At 36.7% G+C, this 23,142-nt stretch overlaps 1 protein-coding gene across 3 annotated transcripts in view; it reads left to right on the top strand.

The window, feature by feature from the left end:
* Nucleotides 1-23,142, top strand: part of POLR3G (RNA polymerase III subunit G) — a 40,091-nt gene that overhangs the window by 5,641 nt on the left and 11,308 nt on the right. For 2 of the 3 annotated variants that reach the window (XM_082725847.1, XM_082725846.1), the window contains 4 exons: nucleotides 677-806; nucleotides 5,977-6,033; nucleotides 9,395-9,445; nucleotides 21,265-21,347. In XM_082725847.1, coding sequence (XP_082581973.1) covers nucleotides 677-806; nucleotides 5,977-6,033; nucleotides 9,395-9,445; nucleotides 21,265-21,347 — 321 coding nt within the window. The remainder of the gene's footprint in view (nucleotides 1-676; nucleotides 807-5,976; nucleotides 6,034-9,394; nucleotides 9,446-21,264; nucleotides 21,348-23,142) is intronic. The other variant, XM_082725848.1, reaches the window with a different exon arrangement.

Below are 23,142 nucleotides of genomic sequence, written 5' to 3'. Positions count from 1 at the left end.
GAACCTACTTGGGATTCTCTCTCCTTCTCCCTCTGTATCTCCCCACCCCCACATATCCACATGCGTGTGTTCTCTTTTTGTCTAAAAAAAAAAAAAAAAAAATTGAAAATGTAAATTCAAATTCCTGCTTTGTCATTTACATGTCATATGAGCTTAGAGATTGTTCACTTCTCAATTTATTTACTGTCAAAGGGAAAATATTGATGATACTTAATTGGGATCATGGATGTTGTATATTGAGGACGTCCTGGTCAGAGTAATCACTTGCTAAATAACAGCTGCTACTTTTGTTCTTTTTTTTTTTTTTTTTAAGCCACTGCTTCCACTAATACCACCACTACTAATTGAGGTTAATAGGAAACTAAAGCAGTTGTTGTCATTTGGGTGCCTTGACTTCTAAACTATGTAATCATGTTCAACAGACTATGTAATAAAATATCTGTTGGTGTGGTCAGAGGAAAATTAAGTATCTTTCTTTCCTACCTCTAAAATAAGAGCAAGGTAGGAAATGGGCTAAAAGGTTAAAAAGATGACAAAAGTTCAACATCTTTTGAGCTGATTATAAAACTTAAAATCTGTAAGATATAGTTTTTCAATAAAACTGACATTTTCCAGATTATAGACAAAAAGGATATTTAAAAACTTAATTTATTAAAAAAAATTGTCTCTTAAAAAGGATACAGATTATAAACCAGTGCCACTGAAAGCAGGAGAGGGTGAAGATTATATGCTGGCCTTGAAACAGGAGTTGAGAGAAACTATGAAAAGAATGCCTTATTACATAGAAACACCTGAAGAAAAACAAGGTGGGTAGTAGAATCTTTGATTATGTGGCTGAATGGATACAGATAAAATAATGTTTCTATATAAGATACAAAGGTCAATTAATGCATTTAATGGTTGATGGATGTAGTTCAATCAGAAATTATCCACTACCTGGAAAAGCATACTTAATGTTGATTTAAGAAAAAAATGTATTTTAAACTTTTTGATATTTTATTTTTAAAATTACCTTTCAAGAGAAATTTTATGCATTTGGTGAAAATTTTGAGAAACAAAAATATTAAAAAATAAAAGTTACCTATAATGCATATGTCTAGGGATCTATTAATATTGTATTGTATATTCTGGATTTTTTTCTTTTATATGGGTATTCTTTTTATAAAATTGGATTCATGGTCTTTGTATCTTCCTTTTCTACACAATAGCAAGTTATTAGCCTTTTCACATATCCTTAGTATTAGTATTCTTTTTTCTTTTTTAAAGATTTTATGTATTTATTTGACAGACAGAGATCATAAGTAGGCAGAGAGGCAGGTAGACGGAGAGAGAGGAGGAAGCAGGCTCCCTGCTGAGCAGAGAGCCAAATGCGGGGCTCCATCCCAGGTCCCTGAAATTATGACCCAAGCCAAAGGCAGAGGCTTTAACCCACTGAGCCACCCAGGCACCCCTATCCTTAGTATTCTTGGAAATTTTAATGACTTTGTGGTATTTCATTGTGTGTATATAACATTATTTATTGTGAGTAGTTGCCTGCTATTAGATTTAAAGTGGGTTTTTTGCTCATATATGTATATAATGCAATGATTATTATCCTTTATATCATTCTCTGATTATTTAATATTTTGGTTAAAACTTTTAAAAGCCTTGACTATATTTTGGCTTATTATTTCTATATCAGACATAATAGGAAGCATCAAGCATGTACTCATTGGTTATACCAAGGACAAAGGGGAGAAATTACAGCTGGAGAAGGCTTGACAGTCTCAGACAGGGAGTGGGAAGTGGTTTTAGAGGAAGAGAACTCATTCCTGAGTAGTTATTTAGCACAGTAGATCTATATTGATTTTCAGTTTCTGCCCTTGAATGATGAAATTAGAGAGATCGATATCATCCTTGAATTCCCAAAACAACATCATTAAAGAATGAGAAATTCATACAGTATCATCTCATTCCATTAGTATTAAAAATGCATCCCATTTTAACTCTGCATAAAAGACTTAGAACTAAGTCAAAAAGAAAATCTTATATAGTAATATTATATGTGCTTATAATTATAAGAAGCATTTTAGACAAGTTCATTTAATTTTTCGAACATAATGGCCTAAAATTGATATAATGGTTTCATAAGACATTTTTATCTCTAAAATACTGAATTTTTTGGCTTTTATGATTATATTGCATGCTTTTATCTATTTGATTAAAAAATGAAATTAAAGCTCTCATTTTAAAGATTTTAAAAAGTAAGATTAAATGAACTAATAAACATTTATTCTTAGAAAAAATAATAGTGTATAACTTTAATCTTTTTAAAATTAGTGTTTCTCTAGACCATGGAACAGATTAACCTAACTAAATATGATAATTATTAAAGCACAAGTCTAACTTACAAGTATGCCATTTTATTAAAGCCTACCCGTGAGTCTTTTAAACAGGGACATTAGGAACATTATTTTGTTGCTGGTTTCTGGGAGTGGTTGCCTTGTACCTGGATTAAGAGGCTCTTTATCTTTGATAATTGCACAAAGTATTTAAAAATACAAGGAATCTTTGTTTCTCTTTCTTTCTGGATAAAATGCTTGCATAGAATTCTTTGAATTGATACAAGTACATTCTCCTTCAAAATCTTCATGTTTATTTTTCTTTTCTGTTGTAATGTGTTTTTAGAAAACTATAGTTGAAAATGAAGTTTATAAGAAAAAACATACACATACATATGCATGTATAAAGGTTAATATAATACCTATTGTAAATATATATGCTTATTTATGTGTGTGTGTATACATATTTACAATGTTTATATACTGTGCACACCACAAAGGAGAAAGAATTGGCCAGACTGAACAGAAGGATGCAACTGTCAGAGGGAGCTGTATTCTGGGTGGTGGTGTACCACTGTACCTTTGCCAGCCTTATCCTATCACTCACCACCTACATGCTTTAGGAAAGAGAGACTTAGGGACTCATGTGAATAAATAAGGGTAAGAGGTTTCAAGGCTTCCTGGTAATTAAGTGACTAGTGGCTCAGGGTATTGAGTTTACAAAGAACCAAGGGCATAGAATAAAAATGTTTCTTGTTGTGATAGCTTCATAATTTGTTTATAATGTTCTTGGGTAGAATTATAGAAATGATTGGTATTTTCTTTACATAAAATTTATTATCTTTGTAATGTAATAAAAGAAAAACACTGATGAATATTATTACTTTAATGGATTACAGCTGCAAGGGTATATGGAGAGTGTCTGATCCGATGGTTCCCAGATAAATCTCCTGAACCACTCAAGGCCAATGAGGTAGCTACAGGAGTGATAGTTGTAATGGTTCTATAAGCCACTTTTAGAATTTCAAAAGCTTAATAGAAATTATACATTTACCTGGGGCACCTGGATGGCTCAGTCATTAAGCATCTGCCTTCGGCTTAGGTGATGATCCCACGGTCCTGGGATTGAGCCCCACAACAGGCTAAACCTCTCCTGCTCCCCTGACTTGTGTTCCCTCTCTCGCTGTCTCTGTCAAATAAGTAAACTCTTTAAAAAATAAAATAAAATATGTAATTCAGTGGCTTTTAGTGTAGTTAACAGAATTATGCAACCAACACTACTCTCTGATTTTTGGAACTTTTTCGTCATCCTGAAAGAAACCCTATCCCTGTTAGAATAACCCCTCATTCTCTTGCAACCACTAATCTGTTTTGTCTGTAGTGATTTGTCTGTTCTGGACATTTCATATAAATGACTCAGTCAATGGAGCATGCAGCTATTGATCTCGGCATTGTAAGTTCAAGCCCAACATTGGGTGTAGTGATTACTTAAAAATAAAATCTTTACAAAAAAGGAATCATAAAATGTGTCCTTTTGTGCTTGGCTTCTTTAACTTAGTGTAATGTTTTCAGAATTCACTGATGGTACAACATGCTTCATTCCTTTTTGTGGCTAAATAATATTCCATCGTTTTATGTGCCACATTTTGTTTATCCATTGGCCAGTTGGTGGACATTTGGGTCAGTTCCACTTTGGAGCTATCACGATTATTGCTGCTTTGAACATTTATGTACATGTTTTTGAGTGGACATGAAGTATTTCTGTTGGGTATTTATCTAGAATCATATGTTAACTCTATTTTAACATTTTGAGGACCTGCCAAACTGTTTTCCAAAGTGCTTGCACCATTTTTATTACCAACAATATATGAGGGTTCTAGTTTCTCCATACCCTTGCCTTTTGGTTATAGGCATTCTATAGGTATAAAGTGGTGTCTCATTGTGGTTTTGATTTGAGTCTCCAAAATAACTATGACATTGAACATCTTATGTGCTTTTTTCCATGCATATCTTCTTAGGAGAAATGTCTGTTCAAATCCTTTACTTCTTTTTAACGGGATCTCAGTAGTTGGTTTTCAATATTGCTTATCTACAGTTTACTACTAAAGGTTAAATTTTTCCAAAATATGCAATCTGTTGTAGAGAAAATTTTAAAAATGCAAATCTGTCATCTGTTCTGACTTCTTTTTAAAAATAAAAAGCTTGAGAGCAAGATTGAAATCAAGGGGCACCTGGGTAGCTCAGTGGGTTAAAGCTTCTGTCTTCAGCTCAGGTCATGATCCCAGGGTCCTGGGATCGAGCCCTGCATCAGGCTCTTTGCTTAGCAAGGAGCATGCTTCTCCTCGCCTCTCTCTGCCTACTTGTGATCCCTCTCTCTTTGTCAGATAAATAAATAAAATCTTTAAAAAAAGAAAATACTGAAGTCAAAACAATTAAAACCTAGAAGAGCTTGGTTTCTTGGTCTCCCTGATCTACTATTTATTTTAGTTGTTTTTGTTTAACACTGTGCTGTTAGTATTATGTGGAATCATGTTCTTAACATGGAAGAGAAATCAGCACATATTTGGGCCTTGCTTTTTACATTTGCATCATTTGTATTAACTTCCCTATTTCATGGCTATATTCCTAAACCACTTTCTGTGATGAACCTTGGTTTCAGGCTATGGCTTGGTGGTGTTGCTTGCCAACTTAAGTTGCTAGGAAAGAGTTTGGGCCCTCATTGAGGGAGTTTCTTCTGGCAGAGTGGACAAAGCAGAAGTAAGAGCCAGTCCCATTTGGGGCAACTGCAGAAGGTCCCTGCAAAATTGTCAGTACTTGGCATGGAAGACTTGAAGCTTGCTCATTCATACCCCCTCATGTCCAAACTTAGCTACTCCTACCCTTTTCCCCATTCTCCTCCTCACTGGATTGTGAAGAGTAGCTCATTGAGAAGCCTAACTGTGTATTAATGTGTATATCAAGCCCTGGAGGTGAGCATACAGCCCTCCATCTCCACGTAGGTAGTTAATAAATCCCAGTTAAACAAGATTTTAAGAGTGGGAGCTGGAGGCTAATGTCACAAGAAGACTTTCTTGCCTGTATATGTAAGTAACTTCCTGACCTGGCTTTGGGCTTTTGTGAATATTATCAGAGGTAAGTCAGGTTGTCTGATTCTGAACACTGTGTTAGGGTTTAGGTCTCTGCTCACCCCCAGCCATTCGTACCCATTTGCTTCTTGCAATGGGCCCCTCAAACTTGTAATATTTATTGAACTTTTCAATAGGTGTTCAGGAACACATTATGTACAAATATAGGAAATTCCCTATGTGTGAAATAAAAGTTGTTTTTTGGGGTTTGTTTTGTTTTTAAATTATTTATTTATTTATTTAACAGAGAGAGAGAGAGAGAGAGAGAGAGAGAACAAGCACAAGCAGGGGGAACGGCAGAGGGAGAGGGAGAAGCAGGATCTCCACTGAACAGGGAACATGGTTTAGGGCTCTTATCCCAGGACCCTGGGATCATGATCTGAACCAAAGGCAGACACTTAGCCAACTGAGCCACCCAGGGACCCTGAAATAAAAGATGTATTTGCTGTTTTTAGTTATGGCTTACGAGCGGCTGAAGTTCAGGCTTATTCTTGACTTCTCTAATGAACACTTTCTTCTCTTTTTTCTAGATATTGAAAGATATAGTAAAAGATACATGAAGGTGTACAAAGAGGAATGGATACCAGGTAATTATAAAAGTGAGAGTATTAAAGTAATGTTTAAAGTTTATTTCCCTACCCCATATTTTTTTAGGGAAATTTTTCTATTTTCACCATAGGAATTAATGCTATAGGAAAATAGCCTGGTTCCTTTCCTGTAATTAATTAGTAATGTATATCCTTTGAAAACTAGGATATTTCCTTATATTATAACAAGGAAGAGTTGAAGTGATTTTTGAAGTTTTTATTTATTTATTTATTTGACACAGAGAGAAGTCACAAGTAGACAGAGAGGCAGGCAGAGATAGAGAAGGGAAGCAGGCTCCCCACTGAGCAGAGAGGCCTGATATGAGCCTCAGTGCCAGGACCCTGAGATCATGACCTGAGCCGAAGGCAGAGGCTTAACCCACTGAGCCACCCAGGTGCCCGATTTTAAAGTTCTTAAGGTACTTTTTTATAAAATAGGACTTGCCAAACCCATTTGGGCTTTCCTTTTCCATTTGCTACAATTACAGTTTTAATCTACAGTACCAGTAATACTTCTGTGTTTGTGAGTGATTTTACAGCTTTTGGGGAGAAAACAAGACTAGTTAAAGGACATTTTTAAGTCATGCTCGTGGATCTTCCTTTCTTTCAAGCACACAGAGACTATTTTTATTTGTTAAGATACCTTTTCAATAGAACCATAGCTAAGAGAGTGTTTTTCAGTGTTCACAAATTTTCCTAAAGCACAGGCAAGATGGAAGAAGCTAGAGAGATTTCATCCAGCTCATTCATTTTGCAGATAAAGAAACATTGCCATAGAAATGGAGTGATTTATCAGGGTGACTTGTTAAGTACGACTAGAACCCAGGTCTTCTCATTTTTAACTTACTTCCCTTTGACTTCTGTTCTTGGTGTTTTGTGGAAACTGTCTTTATGTAAGAGCATAAATGGCATTTACCAGCATTATTGCTTGCATGGGTTATAGTGATCTTTCCAGGTTAGATCATTGATAAGGTTGGATTCCCCTTGAACACTCTCCTATCTCCTGTCTCAGATCTTTCACATCTGCCACATCATAAATATTCATTTCCTGAATGATTCTCTTTACATACCTTTTCATGATCATCTGTGACTCACTTATAAAAGCAGAAATAGATTCAAAGCCAAATTTAGTAGTTCAGGTAAAATAGCTTGAGATACAAATGCTTTCTGCAAACTACACTGAGCTTTTCTTGACAGGCAGTATTTTTTTTAATCTATTTTCATGTTGTTTCATTTTTCTAATTAGTTCTGTGCTTCAAAACGTAAAGAAACTGGGACGCTTGGGTGGCCCAGTTAGTTGAGCATCTGAATCTTGGTTTTGGGATATAGCCCCACATAGGGCTCCATATTCAGTGAGGAATCCCTCCTGCTCATGTGTCCTCTTTCTCTCTAAAATGAATAAATCATTCTTTTTTAAAAATTGGAATAAAGTGACTAATTAGAGGAATTGTATAGCTAATTCAAGGCAAGAAATTTTGTTAAAGATTACTTATTTATTTGAGAGAAAGAGTGTAGCGGATGAGGCAGAGGGAGAGAGGGAGAGAGAAAATCTCAAGCAGACTCCCCACAGGGCTCAATCTCACCCACAACCCTGAGATCATGACCTGAGCTGAAATCAAGAACCTGAGGCTCAAGTACCTGAGCCCCCCAGGTACCCCCAGGCAAAATTATTTCTTAAAGAGAATTACCATTTTTTCGCTATTTATATTTTTAATTATAAAGTTTTTGGATAATTTTTAGAATTGTTTATTTAATTTTGCACATGTTGGGATTGTAGTCACATATTTTAACTTTTGAAAAAACAATTTCTTATTTTGCAAGATATACATGTCACTATAGAAAACTTACAAAATACAGCAGAATCAAATAATAAATAATATGTAAGAAAAGCAGCTGTAATCTTAACACCCACAGAGAATTATTGTCATATTTTGTTCAGAACCTAGAGGTTTCCCTGCACAAATATTAAATATATAAAAATATATGTTAGGTTTATTTTTTAATGGGATTCTATACATACTATTTTAGAAACTTTTTATCAAACAGTATTTTATGAGTAACTTCATAAAAATTTTCTTACATTATTTTTCTTGTTATGAAAATTTCTGTATTTAAGATTGATTAGATAAATACTATGTAGCTATTGAAGGAATGTCATAGAAATTTTATAGCACTATTACAAAGTTGGGTTTTTTTTAAAGTTTATTTTTTTAATGATCTCTGCATTCCATGTGGGACCGAACTCACCACCCTAAGATCAGAGTCACATGCTGTACTGACTGAGCCAGCCAGATGCCCCAAAGTTGTTTTTATTTTTTAAAGATTTTATTTATTTATTTGATGCAGTTTGAGAGAGAGAGAGGGAGCACAAGCAGGGGAACTGCAGGCCAAGGGAGAGGGAGAACCAGAAACTCTACTGAGCTAGAAGCCCGATGCAGGACTTGATCCAGGACGCTGACTGAGATCATGACCCAAGAGGAAGGCAGATGCTTAACCGACTAAGCCACCCAGGCGCCCCACCTCCCAATTTTTTAAATGAAATTTTCTTCTTCATAGGAGAAAATATGTTACTATTATATTTTGATTCCCAAGCTAAATCTGTACAGTCAGATATTAGGAAATTTTATTTTTCATTGCAGAAGCAACAGTAATGTCATTTATTCTTTTTAAAGATTTATTTTTTTATTTGAGAGGGGGCTGGATAGAGAGAGAGGGAGAGAGAATCTTAGGCCCTGATCCAGGATTCAATCTCACAACCCTCAGATCATGACTTGAGCTGAAACCAAGTGTTCAGTGCTTAACCTACTGAGCCACCCAGATGATCCCATCATATCCTTTGTTTTTTGTTGTTGTGTTGTTGGTTTTTAAAAAAATATTTCATTTATTTATTTGAGAGAGAAAGAGAGAGAGAGAACATGAGCAAGGGGAGGAGCAGAGAGAGAGGCACAAGCAGCCTACCCGCTGAGCATTGAGCCCAGATCGGGGCTCAATTCCAGAACCCTGACATCACAACCTGAGTTGAAGTCAGATGATTCACTGAATGAGCCACCCAGGTGCTCCTGTCATGTCCTTTTTTTTTTTTTTTTAAAGATTTTATTTATTTGACAGACAGAGATCACCAGTAGGCAGAGAAGCACGCAGAGAGAAAGGGGGAAGCAGGCTCCCCGCTGAGCAGAGAGCCTGATGCGGAGCTTGATCCCAGGATCTTGGGATCATGACCGAGCTGAAGGCAGAGGCTTTAACCCACTGAGCCACCCAGGTGCCCCCTCTCATGTCCTTTAAAATAGTCATGTTGAATGAGTGCCGCTAATCCCTAAGGGGAATTTCAGTTTTTGTATCTTTTTTTCTTTTGTACATGCAGATTGGAGAAGACTCCCAAGAGAAATGATGCCAAGGAAGAAGTGCAAAAAAGGTACATTGACTAATGTAATAATCCAGGTTAAAAAAAGTTATTGCTCAAATTCTATTTATTGAATTATCAATCTGAAGTTACACTCAGTGTTCTGAATGCTTTTCCTTAAAATATATTTAGCATTTGGTTATTTTGTTAAAAGTTTTTATTGTCGATTTTCATTTCGTTTTGGTTTGTTTAGTTGTTTTTCCTTTCTTTAATTATGGAATTTTGATGTGCCAAGAAAGACTTTTCAAGTATATAAACAATTTTTTAAATTAAATTAAATTTTTTTTGAGTGTTCCAAAATTCATTGTTTATGTACCACACCCAGTGCTCCATGCAATAGGTGCCCTTCATAATACCCACCACCGGGCTCACCCAACCCCCCAACCCCCTCTCCTCCAAAACCCTCATTTTGTTTCTCAGAGTCCACAGTCTCTCACAGTCTCCCCCTCTGATTTCCCCCAATTCATTTCTCCTCTCCTTCTCCCAATGTCCTCCATGTTATTCCTTATGCTCCACAAGTAAGTGAAACCATGTGATAATTGACTCTCTCCACTTGACTTAGTCCACTCAGCATAATCTCTTCCAGTCCCATCCATGTTGATACAAAAGTTGGGTATTCATCCTTTCTGATGGAGGCATAATACTCCATTGTATATATGGACCATATCTTCCTTATCCATTCGTCCGTTGAAGGTCATCTTGGTTCTTTACACGAAGGTCATCTTGGCTCTTTACACAGTTGGGCGACTGTGGCCATTGCTGCTATGATCATTGGGGTACAGATGGCCCTTTTCACTAATACCCCTTAGTGCAATTGCAGGGTCATAGGAAGCTCTATTTTTAATTTCTTACGGAATCTCCACACTGATTTCCAAAGTGACTACACCAACTTGCATTCCCACCAACAGTGTAAGAGGGTTCTCCTTTCTCCACATCCTCTCCAACACACATTGTTTACTGTGTTGTTAATTTTGGCCATTCTAACTGTTGTCAGGTGGTATCTCAATGTGGTTTTGATTTGAATCTCCCTGATGGCTAATGATGATGAACATTTTTTCATGTGTCTGTTAGCCACTTGTATGTCTTCCTTGGAGAAGTGTCTGTTCATGTCTTCTGCCCATTTTTTGACATGGTTATCTATTTGTGTGAGTTGTTTGAGGAGTTCTTTATAGATATTGGATATCAGCATTCTATGAGTTGCCTCTTCATTTTGTTGACTGTTTGCTTTGCTATGCAGAATCTTTTGGTCTTGATTAAGTCCCAAAATTTCCTTTTCGCTTTTGTTTCCTTTGCCTTTGGAGACATATATTGCAATTTAGCATAGAAACTTTTTTAATGGTTATACAACCTATATTTTAAGTTTTTTTTTCAATTAACTAACATAATTTACTATTCATTTTGAGGTACAGGTCTGTAATTCACTAGTCTTAACATAATGTTCAGTGCTCATTACATCATGTGCCCTCCTTAATGACCATCATCCAATTACCCCATCCCCCCACTAAATCCAGCAACCCTTGGTTTGTTTCCTATGATTAAGAGTCTCTTACAGTTTGTCTCCCTCTCTGGTTTCATCTTGTTTTATTTTTTCCTCTCTTCCCCTATGGTCCTCTGTTTTGTTTCTTAGATTCCACATATGAGTGAAATCAAATGATGATTGTCTTTCTCTGATTGACTTATTTTGCTTATTGTAATGCCCACATCATTACAAATGGCAAGATTTCCTTTTTTGATGGTTGAGTAATATTCCTGTGTGTGTGTGTGTGTGTGTGTGTGTGTGTGTGTATACATATATACCAAATCTTCTTTATCCATTCAACTGTCGATGGGCATCTCTGGTTTTTCCATAGTTTGGCCATTGTGGACATTGCTGCTATAAATTATTGAGGTCCAAGTACACCTTTGGATTGCTACATTTGTATCTTTGGGGTAAATACCCAATAGTGTGATTGCTGGGTTATAAGGTAGTTCTATTTTTAACTTTCTGAGAAACCTCTATGCTGTTTGCCAGAGTGGCTGCACCAGCTTGCATTCCCACCAACAGTAGGAGGGACCTCCTTTCTCCACGTCCTGGCCAATATCTGTCATTTCCTGACTTGTTGATTTTAGCCACTCTGACTGGTGTGACGTGGTATCTCACTGTGGTTTTGATTTGTATTTCCCTGTTGCCAAGTGATGTTGAGCACTTTTTCATGTGTCTGTTGGCCATCTGGAGGTCTTTTTTGCAGAAATGTCTGTTCATGTCCTCTGGCCATTTCTTGATTAGATTATTTGTTCTTTGGGTGTTGAGTTTGATAAGTTCTTTATAGATTTTGAATACTAGCCCTTTATCTGATATGTCATTTGCAAATATCTTCTCCCATACTGTTGGCTGTCTTTTGGCTTTGTCGACTGTTTCCTTTGCTATGCATATATTTTAAGTCTTTAGCTTAAACATTTCAAACTGCTAACATTTGGGAACTGGTGGATTAGAACTTTATATTGTACATAAAATACCAAAGTGAAAGTTTCTAATGTGTTATTCTTTCATAATTCCACTGACGAAAAAGTTATTGAGCATCTACTAATGCCAGACACTGTGTAAAAGGAATAAAACAATGAGCAAAATGGGAATAATCCTTGCCCTAATGGGGCTTACAGTCAAATGGAGTAAAAACATTAAACAAAAACACAATGTCCTCATTGGGAGGTCAGGGGTTTCTTTGAGAAACAGAATAGGAAGTCCAGATTGAAAGATGAATAAGAAATTACTAATGTAATTGAGGGAAGAACATTGGAGAAAGACCAGGTTTGTGAGGGGAAGGTCATAAGTTCAGGTTAAAGGTGGTCTTTAAGGTTCCTTTGAAATATAGCAGTAGAAATGTTAAGCATGTTGTTGAGTACAAGGGGGTGAACCTGAAAATGGAGATGATAGTGATTAACATAGATACTATAATTGAGACTATGAGGAAAGTATGAGATTGTCTAGGGTGAAATTAGAGAATTAGAGGAAATGAAGGCCTAAGCCTAACCTTGGAGAAATGCCAAAATTTAATAGGCTGACAGTGGAGATGGAAAAAAAAAGAGAGAGGGGAAGAAGAGAGGCGAGCCCAAGAGAGTAGAACTATGGAAGCAAGAGTACACAAGAAGTAGAGACTATTTCAGGGCACTTGGGTGTCTCAGTTAAGCATTTGCCTTCTGCTCGGGTCATGATCTCAGGGTCCTGGGATTGAGTCCTGCATCAGGCTCCTACTCAGCAGGTAGTCTGCTTCTCCCTCTCCTCCTGCTGCTTCCCCTGCTCTTGTGCTTTCTTTCTCTCAAATAAATAAATAATTATTTATTATTTATTAAATAAATAAAATCTTAAAAACAAAAAAGAAGTAGAGACTATTTCAAGAGGTAACAACAGGGGCACCTGGGTGGCTCAGTGGGTTAAGCCGCTGCCTTCGGCTCAGGTCATGATCTCAGGGTCCTGGGATAGAGCCCCGCATCAGGCTCTCTGCTCAGCAGGGAGCCTGCTTCATCCTCTCTTTCTGCCTGCTTCTCTGCCTGTTTGTGATCTCTCTCTGTCAAATTAAAAAAAAAAAAAAAGAGGTAAAAACAGTGTTAAAGGAGGTTAAACAAAGTTGCTGTGAGGCAAGTAAGATAAAGATTGGAAAATGTAAACTAATTTTTGACATGTTGATCATTGTTGACCTTAGTGAGACCTTTTCTCATTTTTTAAAGATTTCATTTGTTTGTTTATTTAGAGAGAGAATGTGAGGGGAAGAGGTGAAGGGAGAGGGAGAGAGAAAATCTCAAGCAGACTCTGAGCTGACATGGGGCTCAATCTCATAACCCTGAGAGCATGACGTGAGCCAAAATCAAGAGTCTGATGCATAACTGACTGAGCCATCCAGGCTACCCTCAATGAGAGCTTTTTAAAAGATTCGTAAGGGTAGAGTTCAGATTGGAATGGGTTAAACAGTAAATGAGAATTTAGGAAAAGGGGACAGCTAGCATAAATGAGTATTTGGGAAATTTGGATATAAAGAATAAAGAGAGAAAAAAGGAAGTAGCCAGAAAAGTTAACAACAATGGAGTAGAAACTAAGAGAAGAGAAGAAATACCCCCATCTCTTACCCCTCTCTTTTTATCAGGCCTTGTATTTTATGTTTTGCTTTTTAATAAATTTCATTTTTAGAGCAGTTTAAGATTCACAGGAAAATTGAACAGATAAGTACAGATTTCCCGTATGCTCCCTGAAACCACGCATGCATAGTCTCCCCCATTATTAACATCCCCCACCAGAGTGGTACATTTGTAACAATTAATGATCCTACCTTGACATAGCACTATTACACAGAGCCCATAGTTTACTTTAGGATTCATTCTTGTTATTTTGCATTCTGTGGGTTTTGGTAAATGCATAATGACACATGTCCACAGTTGTATTATCATAGAGTACTTTCACTGCTTTAAAAATTCTCTGTGCTCTGCCTTTTCATCCCTTCCTCCTCCTAAACCCTGGCAACCACTGATCTTTTTACTGTCTCTACAGCTTTGCCTTTTCCAAAATGTCATAGAGTTGGAGGCGTAAAGTATGTAGCCTTTTCAGATTGGCTTCTTTTACTTAGTAAAATGCATTTAAGTTTCCTCCATGACTTTTCATGGCATGACAGCTCATTTTTTTGTTAGCACTAAATAATATTCCATTGTTTGAATGTGCCACAGTTTATCTATTTACCTACTAAATGTCATCTTGATTGCTTCCAAGGTTTGGCAATTATGAATAAAATTGTTATAAAATCCATTGTTGTGTGTGGACATAAGTTTTCAGCTCCTTTGATTAAATGCCAAGGAGGATGATTGCTGGACTATCTGGTAAGAATATGTTTAGTTTTGCAAGAAACCATTAAACTGTCTTCTAAAGTTCCTCTGCCATTTTGCATTCCCACTAGCAACCAATGAGAGTTCCTGTTTTTACTCATCCTGGCTAGCATTTGGTATTGTCAGTGTTCTGGATTGGCCATTCTAATAGGTATGTGGTAGTATCTCACTGCTGTTTTAATGTGCATTTCCTGGTGACAAATGTGAAGCATCTTTGTGTATGCTTACTTGCCATTTGAGTATCTTGTTTGGCAAGATGTCTGTTAAGGTCTTTGGCCCACTTTTTAATGTTTGTGTATGTCTGTGTGTGTGCGTGTGTGCACGCGCACGTTCTTACTGTTGAGTTTTAGTTCTTTGTATATTTTGGATAACAGTCTATAGGAAAAACTCACAGTTTATGCTGTGAGTTTCTCCTTTACTCTCATACTACCACCACAACATTTCTGACACCAGGTGTGTGGAATTTTTTCCCCAAACCAAGCTGTTCTCTGCAGCTGGATGTCTTATAATTTAATTCAATTCCAACAGCAACTAGAATTAACACAGACCCCACAAGTTGAGGGCTCAGCCCAGCAAGACTATTCCCCACTTCAGATACCAGTTTCAAGTAGTAGGTTCCCCGCATTACCCACAACTTCTGTCTGACTTGGCTACAGATCAGAGGTTCCCATGACCCTCCTCCCACTTGGATTTCATTTGCTAGAACAGCTCACAGAACTCAGGGAAACACTTAGGCTTACCCGTTTATTATTTAATGAAGGATATGATAAAGAATATAGATGGACATCAGATGAAGAGATAGATAGGGCAAGGTTTAGAAGGGTTCCCAACACAGCAACATCTGTTTCTGTGGATTTGAGGTGTACCCTCTTCCCACTATGTGCATGTGTTTACCAAGCAGGAAACTCCTCAAATCCCCATACTTTGGTGATTTATATAGAGACTTCATCATATAGGTATGATCACTCATTAATTCAATCTCCAGTCCCTCTCCCCATTCCCTGGGAATGGGGGATGGAGCTGAAAAAGACCAATCTTTTCTTTTTTTTTTTTTTTTAGATTTTATTTATTTATTTGAAAGAGAGATAGAGATCACAAGTAGGCAGAGAAGCAGGCAGAGGGAGAGGGGGGAAGCAGGCTCCCTGCTGAGCAAGGAGCCTGATGTGGGGCACAATCCCAGGACCCTGGGATCATGACCTGAGCCACCCAGGCGCCCCTGAAAATTCCAATCTTTTAATCATAGTTTGTTCTGTTTTGTGAGTAGCCTCCCTCTTGAAGCGATCCAAGAGCTCACCAAGAATGGCCTCCTTAGAACAAAAGACACTCCTATTACCAAGTAAATTCCAAAGGATTAGGAACTTTGTCAGGAACCAGTTTCAAAGACTAAATATTAGAACAAAACATGTTCCTAATGTTCTTATCACTTAAGAAATTATAAGTTTTAGGAGTTCTGTGTCAGGAACTAGAAACAGAGACCAATATATATTTTTTCTATTATTTCACACACTCCTTTATCAGATATGTCTTTTGCAAATACTTTCTCTCAGTCTGTGGTTTGTTTTCTGTCTCCTGACATTATCTTTTGCAAGGCAGAGTTTTTAAATTTTAATGAAGTCCAACTTCTCAGTTATTGCTTTCATAAATCATGGCTTTGGTATTATATCTAAGAAGTCATCACCAAGCTCAAGGTCATCTAGATTTTCTCTTATGTTATCTTTTAAGAGTTTTGTAGTTCTGTGTTTTGCATTTAGGCTGTGGTCCATTTTGAGTTAATTTTGGTGAAGGGTGTAAGATCTACCTAGACTCATGCATGTGGAAGTTTAGTTGTTCCAATACCATTTAAAATAAAATAAAGTCCAGTATTGTCAGTCCTCCAACTTTGTTCTTTCCTTCAACATTATGTTGGCTATTCTGGATCTTTTGCCTCTCCACACAAACATTAGAAACAGTTTGCTGATACTGTAAAATAACTTACTAGGATATTGACCAAAATTGCATTGAATCCAAAGATGAAGTTAGGAGAACTATCATCTTGACAATACTGAGTCTTACTATCCATGAACATGGAATATTTCTCCATTTATTTAGTTCTTTGACCTCATTCTTCAGAGTTTTGTGGTTTTCTTCATATAGACTCTATACATATTTTGTTAGGTTTGTATCTAAGTATTTTGTGTGTGGGGGGTGCTAATGTAAGTAGTATCAGATTTATAATTTCAAATTCCATTTGCTCATTTTTGGTATATAGGAAATATATATTGACTTTTGTGTATTAACCTTGTATCCTGAAATCCTTCTATAATCGCTTATTAGTTTCCAGAGTTTTTGTCTCATTCTTTCAGCCCAAAACTGACCTTTGTATATTAACCTTGTATCCTGCAACCCTTCTTTTTTTTTTTTTTTTTTAAGATTTTATTTATTTATTTGACAGAGTGAGAGAGAGATCACAAGTAGGCAGGAAGGCAGGCAGAGATAGAGGGGTAAGCAGGCTCCCTGCCAAGCAGAAAGCCCAATGCGGGGCTCGATCCCAGGACCCTGAGATCATGACCTGAGCTGAAAGCAGAGGCTTAACCCACTGAGCCACCCAAGTGCTCCTCCTGCAACCTTTCTACAATCACTTACTAGTTTCCACAGTTTTTGCCTCATTCCTTCAGATTTTCTGCATAGATGGTCATGTCATCTGTGAATAAAGACACTTTTATGTCTTCCTTCCAAATCTGTTGAAAGGAATGATAAGAAGGAACTTTCTTGCCTTGTCCCTAGTCTTAGTGGGAAAGTGTCAAGCTTTTCACCATTAAGTGTGATGTAGCTATGGGTTTTTTTATAGCTATTCTTTATCAAGTTTACAAAGTTCCGCTCTACTTGTTTACTAAGAGTTTTTTTGATGAATGGGTGTTTGATTTTGTCAAATGCTTTTACTGCATCTGTTGATATGATCACATGATTTTTCTTCTTTAACCCATTAATGTAGTGGATTATGTTAATTGATTTTGGAAGGTTGAACCAGCCTTTACATACCTGTGATGAGTCCTACTTGGTCATGATGTATTATTCTTTCTATACATTGTGGGATTGGATTTGGAAATATTTTATTGACCACTTTTGCTTATATGTTCATGAGAGATACTGGTTTTCTGTTTCCTTTCTTTTTTTTTTTTTTTTTTAAGATTTTATTTATTTATTTGACAGACAGAGATCACAAGTAGGCAGAGAGGCAGGCAGAGAATAGGGGGGAAAAGCAGGCTCCCTGCTAAGGAGAGAGCCCAATGCAGGGCTCAAGCACAGGACCCTGAGATCATGACCTGAGCTGAAAGCAGAGGCTTTAACTCACTGAGTCACCCAGGTGCCCATGTTTCCTTTGTTGTAATATTTGTCTGGTTTTGGTATTAGGGTAATGTTGGCCTCTTAGAATAGGAAGTATTGCTTTATTTCTTGTTTTTTGAAAGAGATTCCCCTCCCCTTTTAATAGCTCTATTGAATTACCTTTGACATGTAATAAAATGCATATATTTGGAATATATAATTCAATAAGTTCTAACATATGTATTTAAAGTGGAAATATTTTTATTTTGTTTTACCTCAGAACTACAATTTATAAGAATATTTAGCTTGCTTGAATATAAAATATTATATTTTTTTTAAAAACCAAAATGCTGTATGTTGAGATATAATAGTTTATCTGCTATCTTTTGTACCTTTGGCTTTTATTAGGCAAATATATTATTTTTACAGTATAATATCATACACTAATACTGGTTATGCCTTGATGAATCACAAATTTATAGCAGACTTTAAAGAGCCAAAAAAGAATGTATCTGATTTGGAAAAATTGATATTTTCAAATACGTCACACTACATCCCTGGAACTTTAAATACAAATTGATTATTAGTAAAAATGTCCAATGTGTCAGAATTTCCATTTGTTAAAAAATAAGACAACAACCACAAAACTTTCTGTTTCTATTCTGAGCTTTTTTTTTTTTTTTTTTGCAAATTGTAAAATTTCTGTGTTTTATTCCTGATAAACTTATACTCTCTCTTTTGTTTTTGTTTTTGTTTTTTTCATTTTTTGCATGTTTTTTAAAAAATAAATATATACTGTATTATTAGCCCCAGGGGTGCAGGTCTGTGAATCTTCAGGTTTACACACTTCACAGCACTCACCATAGCACATACCCTCCCTAATGTCCATAACCCCACTACCCTCTCCCTACCCCCTCCCTCTCTCTTTTGTTAAAATGACTTTCACTGATTTACATGAAAGTAAACAGTACCCAAAAAAGACAATGACTGAAAAACTTTGTTTCTTGAAGAACCAGCTATTGGCAGGTATTGAAAGAAACAAAAACAAACAAACTAAAAAATCAAATATATGCATGTATTTGGCCAAAGATGAAAAAAATGCATATTAATGTTTCTGGGTTAAAACAGTCTTTTAACAAATTTTTGCAATTTTTTTAAAAGATTTATTTATTTTAGAAAGAGAGTGAGAAACCATGTAGGTTGGGAAAGGGGCAGAGGGGGAAGGAGAGGGAGAGAATTCCAAACTCCCCACTGAGCACGTGGCCCAACTTGGGGGCTCTGTCTCACAACCCTCAGATCATGACCTGAGCCAAAACCAAGAGTCAGACACTCAACCAACTGAGCCACCCAAGCAGCCCAACAAATTTTGGTAATTTGACACTTCTCTCCCAGTTATACATAAAAGAATTTGTGATTATATAAAACCAGATTTATAAGTACCAAAAGACGCTTAGTGGCCTTTCAGCAACTGACTTTCTTAGTTAAGAGATCAGTAGTGGTTTTTTGTTGTTGTTGTTGTTTTTAATTTTTAAGATTTATTTATTTGAGAGAGAGAGAGAGTGAGCCAGGGGGAGGGGCAGAGGAAGAAAGAGAATCCTGAAACAGATTTGCTACTGAGTGTCGAGCCTGACATGGGGCTCAATCCCAGGACCCTGAGATCATGACCTGAGCCAAAATGAAGAGTCAGCTGCTCAACCGACTGAGCCACCCAGATGCCCCAAGAGATCAGTAGTTTTTAATAACTTTATTTACCTGACCATGTTTTATAATACCCAGTTAATAGCCTTGTGTGTTAGGAAACTTAAGTAATTCAACAGAAGATTCTTAGAGAAAAAGACTTTATGATGTGAGTAAGTTACATTCTTAGCTAATTGTTAAGTCCCCCAATAATGGGTCCATGAATAAAGGAGCGAGACTGATACAAAGTGAAGGTCAAGCAAAGCTTTATTTCGCACCAAGCATCAAGAATCAAACCAAACGTTCGGGGCCACACCTCTTACAGAGAGGGCGACCTCTCTCTGCTTCACAGACTAGCTTTTAAGGGCAAAGGCCATATGGTTAGGCCTGGCCATGCACAGGTGGCCAATGAAATTGTAACACACAGCACAGTCATGTTAGGTCACACATAAATGACCAATTGATTTACAATTTACCCTAGTAGATATTTGAATTAGCCTATCACCTTGGTCAGAATTGGCGCCCAAAAGGTGCCCCAAGGGGCGGGGCCCATACTCCTTGGTAACTAGGGAGACAGTATGCGTCCCCCTACTGATCTGATGTCTCCACCTGGCCTGACCCACCCTTGTATTTAGGGTTTGTTACCTGGGACTGGTTTCCGGACATGTTTTTAAGTAAGTCCCTTGGGGAAGAGCTACAGGGACAGTTTAAGGGTTAAACAACAAGGTTATTGTTTAACCTGGATGGAAGTGCTCTAGCTAAAATAGGTTCTTACACTAATGTTTTCTAGCATCTATATTATAATATATATTGAGATCTAGTTCATATATGATACTACATTTTATGTGCTACAGTTCAAATTAAACGGTTTTTACCCTCAAGGGGAACAGAGAAAGTTACCCATTATTAAATCTAACTGTTACCTTTTTTCTGAGAAAATGTCACAAATATATATGTTGGGGTTCTGAGCTCAGTGACTCCCTGAGGGGCAATTTGGTATAACACAGTAAATTATAATTCTATCAGTTAGGAGTCATCCACCACAATCTAGAAATTTGTTCTTCTATAGGTTAAATGTTAATCTTTAATGAAATTACATCTTTCTGAATCATATTTCCTCTCTTGCCAAGGAATTTCTAGGTATTTAGTTTGATTTGGGGAAAGGACTATAATACTTTTTGATCACAATGGGACAGTTTGGTAACATATCATAATGCTTTGGTAACTGACTGGCTGGATCTATATATGAAATAATTCTCCATTCCCTGTGGTTGTAGAATAGCCTCTAATGCATGATTTTTTTTATATGGCTTTAAAAAAAATCCAAAAGCCATTAAAACTTTTTATTTACATTGCTTTGAGTTTTCAGATTCATGTAACAGATACATTCAGTTTAACCATTTTAATCTTTATGCCAAAGATGAGCCTTACGTTGCATGAGTATAACTCCTTCCTCATTTCTTTAACCATTGACAAATGCATATTTATTCTGCACTTGTTTTTTATTTTCCAAACCTGGTTGAATTGCTCTAGTTAAAATAAGATATACTGATCAGTGAACAGGAAGCCAGTGCAGATGATATATTTGTGAGAGTCTTTCTCTGGTCCTCTCATGCTTCTACCTTAGGTAACATTTTAGTAGTCAGTGTAGGCCTTAATAACATTATTTTCCAGTACAGATCTTCAGTACTGGTAAAAATATATCTGGTTACAGTGTTAGAAAGCATCCTTTAAGTGATTATCATTTACTCCTCATCATGGAAAATTGGTGAGGTCTGCTGACTCAGTTATTCTTTATTTATTTAAGAAATACTATTTTTATTTAAGAAAATTATTTTTATTTTTAATTAAGAAAATTAATTCGGTCTGCAAATTATGTGACTGTCTGCCATGACATATCACTGCTAGGCAGCATATGAAGAGGCAAAAAAAACAAACAAAAAAAAAAACGTAATGCAGAGTTACTGTTACAGAAATATGTGTTAACAGTGGTTTTACTTCAGCAGGCCCCAAATCCGAAAAGGCGAAAGATACAAGCAAAGGCGTTTCACTCACTAATACTGCAGATGTGTTGAAAAAAATCGAGGTAAGGTTTTCTTCTTGCTATCTGAGCAAGCTGAAAAAGTGTCATGCCTTCTTTCATCTTTTTCAGTCTTTCCACCTTCTCTCACTTTTGATAATATGTGGATTTGGCAGAAACAAGCCCATCACACAGGGTAACTGGAAAGATTTGAACATTGTTGGCTGGGATATAAAAAAAAGTTCCATCCTGGGGCACTTGGGTGGCTCAGTGGGTTAAGCCGCTGCCTTCGGCTCAGGTCATGATCTCAGGGTCCTGGGATCGAGTCCCGCATCGGGCTCTCTGCTCAGCGGGGAAGCCTGCTTCCACCTCTCTCTCTCTGCCTGCCTCTCTGCCTACTTGTGATCTCTCTCTGTCAAATAAATAAATAAAATATTTTTAAAAAAAAAAGCTCCATCCTGTCCCTTTTTTTTTTTTTTTAAATTTATTTGTCAGAGAGAGAGGAGCGAGAGCGAGCACAAGCAGGCAGAGTGGCAGCAGAGGCAGAGAGAGAAGCAGGCTCCCTGCCAAGCAAGGAGCCCGATGCAGGACTCAATCCCAGGACCTAGGATCATCACCTGAGCCGAAGGCAGCGGCTTAACCCACTGAGCCACTCAGGCGTCCCCATCCTGTCCTTCTTTACCACTTACCTGTCAATGTACCTTACCTTCTGTCACCTACTTCCTTTCCCATGTATCACTACTTTCCCCTTACACTGGAATTACATATGGGAAAGAAACATGAGTTACATACCTAAAATGTATTTCTTTTAAAAAAAAGTCTCAGGGTTTGTTTTTTTTTTTCCTATTTTTACTCATGTACTTTGTTAGTGCTTTTTTTTCTGTCTCTCGGTAAGTGTAGAAGATTCTATTGAGAAAAAAGTAGATCTTATAGAACTACTTTTATGCCTTCATTGTTTTTAATATTTCAAAAATTGAAAGATAAAATATCCAAAAGGTTAATAAACTGAAAATTTGCCCTCCCATCCCTGTCCCTAACCATCTAGTTCTCCTCTTGTACAACCAGTATTATCAGTTTCTTATAGATGGATCTTCCAGAAATATTTTATGTGTAACAAATAACAGATTTTTTCTTTTTCTTTTTCGTGACAAAAGCTAGCATATTATACTCTTCTGCATTTTCATTTTATCACTTGTAATCAATGGAGACGGCTCTACGTTAGTCTGTGTAGAGTTTGCCTCATTTTTTTTTTCTTTTTTGGCTGCACTATAAGAATGAACCATAATTTATTTAACCAGTATTGTATTGATGGCCAAGTTTCATCTAGAGCTTTGCTATTATAAACAGTGCTATAGTGAATTTATATTAAATATGTCATTTTACATCTTCAAGTAGGTTTCTTGAAGTGGATTTCTTGGGTCAATAGTTATGTATATCAAATAATATGGATAAATATTGACAGACCACTCTCCATGGAGGTTATGCCAATGTATTCCCACTGTCCTTGCAGATACTACCTTGCACTGATGGTAATGATCATGATGATAATGATAGCAGCTTATTATGTACCAGGCTCTTTGGTGAAAGATATTTACATACCTTATGTCCTGAAGACTTCATAACAACAAGGAGAGATGGGTATTTTTCTTCCTTACTTACAGATAAGGAGGTCAAGGCTTTGAAACTTTTACTTGCCTGGTCAAGTTGGCACAGCTCTGTGATAACAGAAACTCAGTTATTTTATTTTTTGGCTAGTGCTTGAGCCAGAGATAACATATCTGAAAATAATGGCAGGAGGATATTGAGGGAATAGCGATAACTGTCAGGTTTAACCGTGGTGGAATGATGGGAAGGGTTGCAG

The sequence above is a fragment of the Mustela nivalis genome (assembly GCF_964662115.1).
Source record: "Mustela nivalis genome assembly, chromosome: 3".
In the NCBI taxonomy this organism is placed as follows: Eukaryota; Metazoa; Chordata; class Mammalia; order Carnivora; family Mustelidae; genus Mustela; species Mustela nivalis.
Note: the sequence above shows the minus strand (reverse complement) of the source record. Positions and strands in the feature narration are given on the sequence as shown.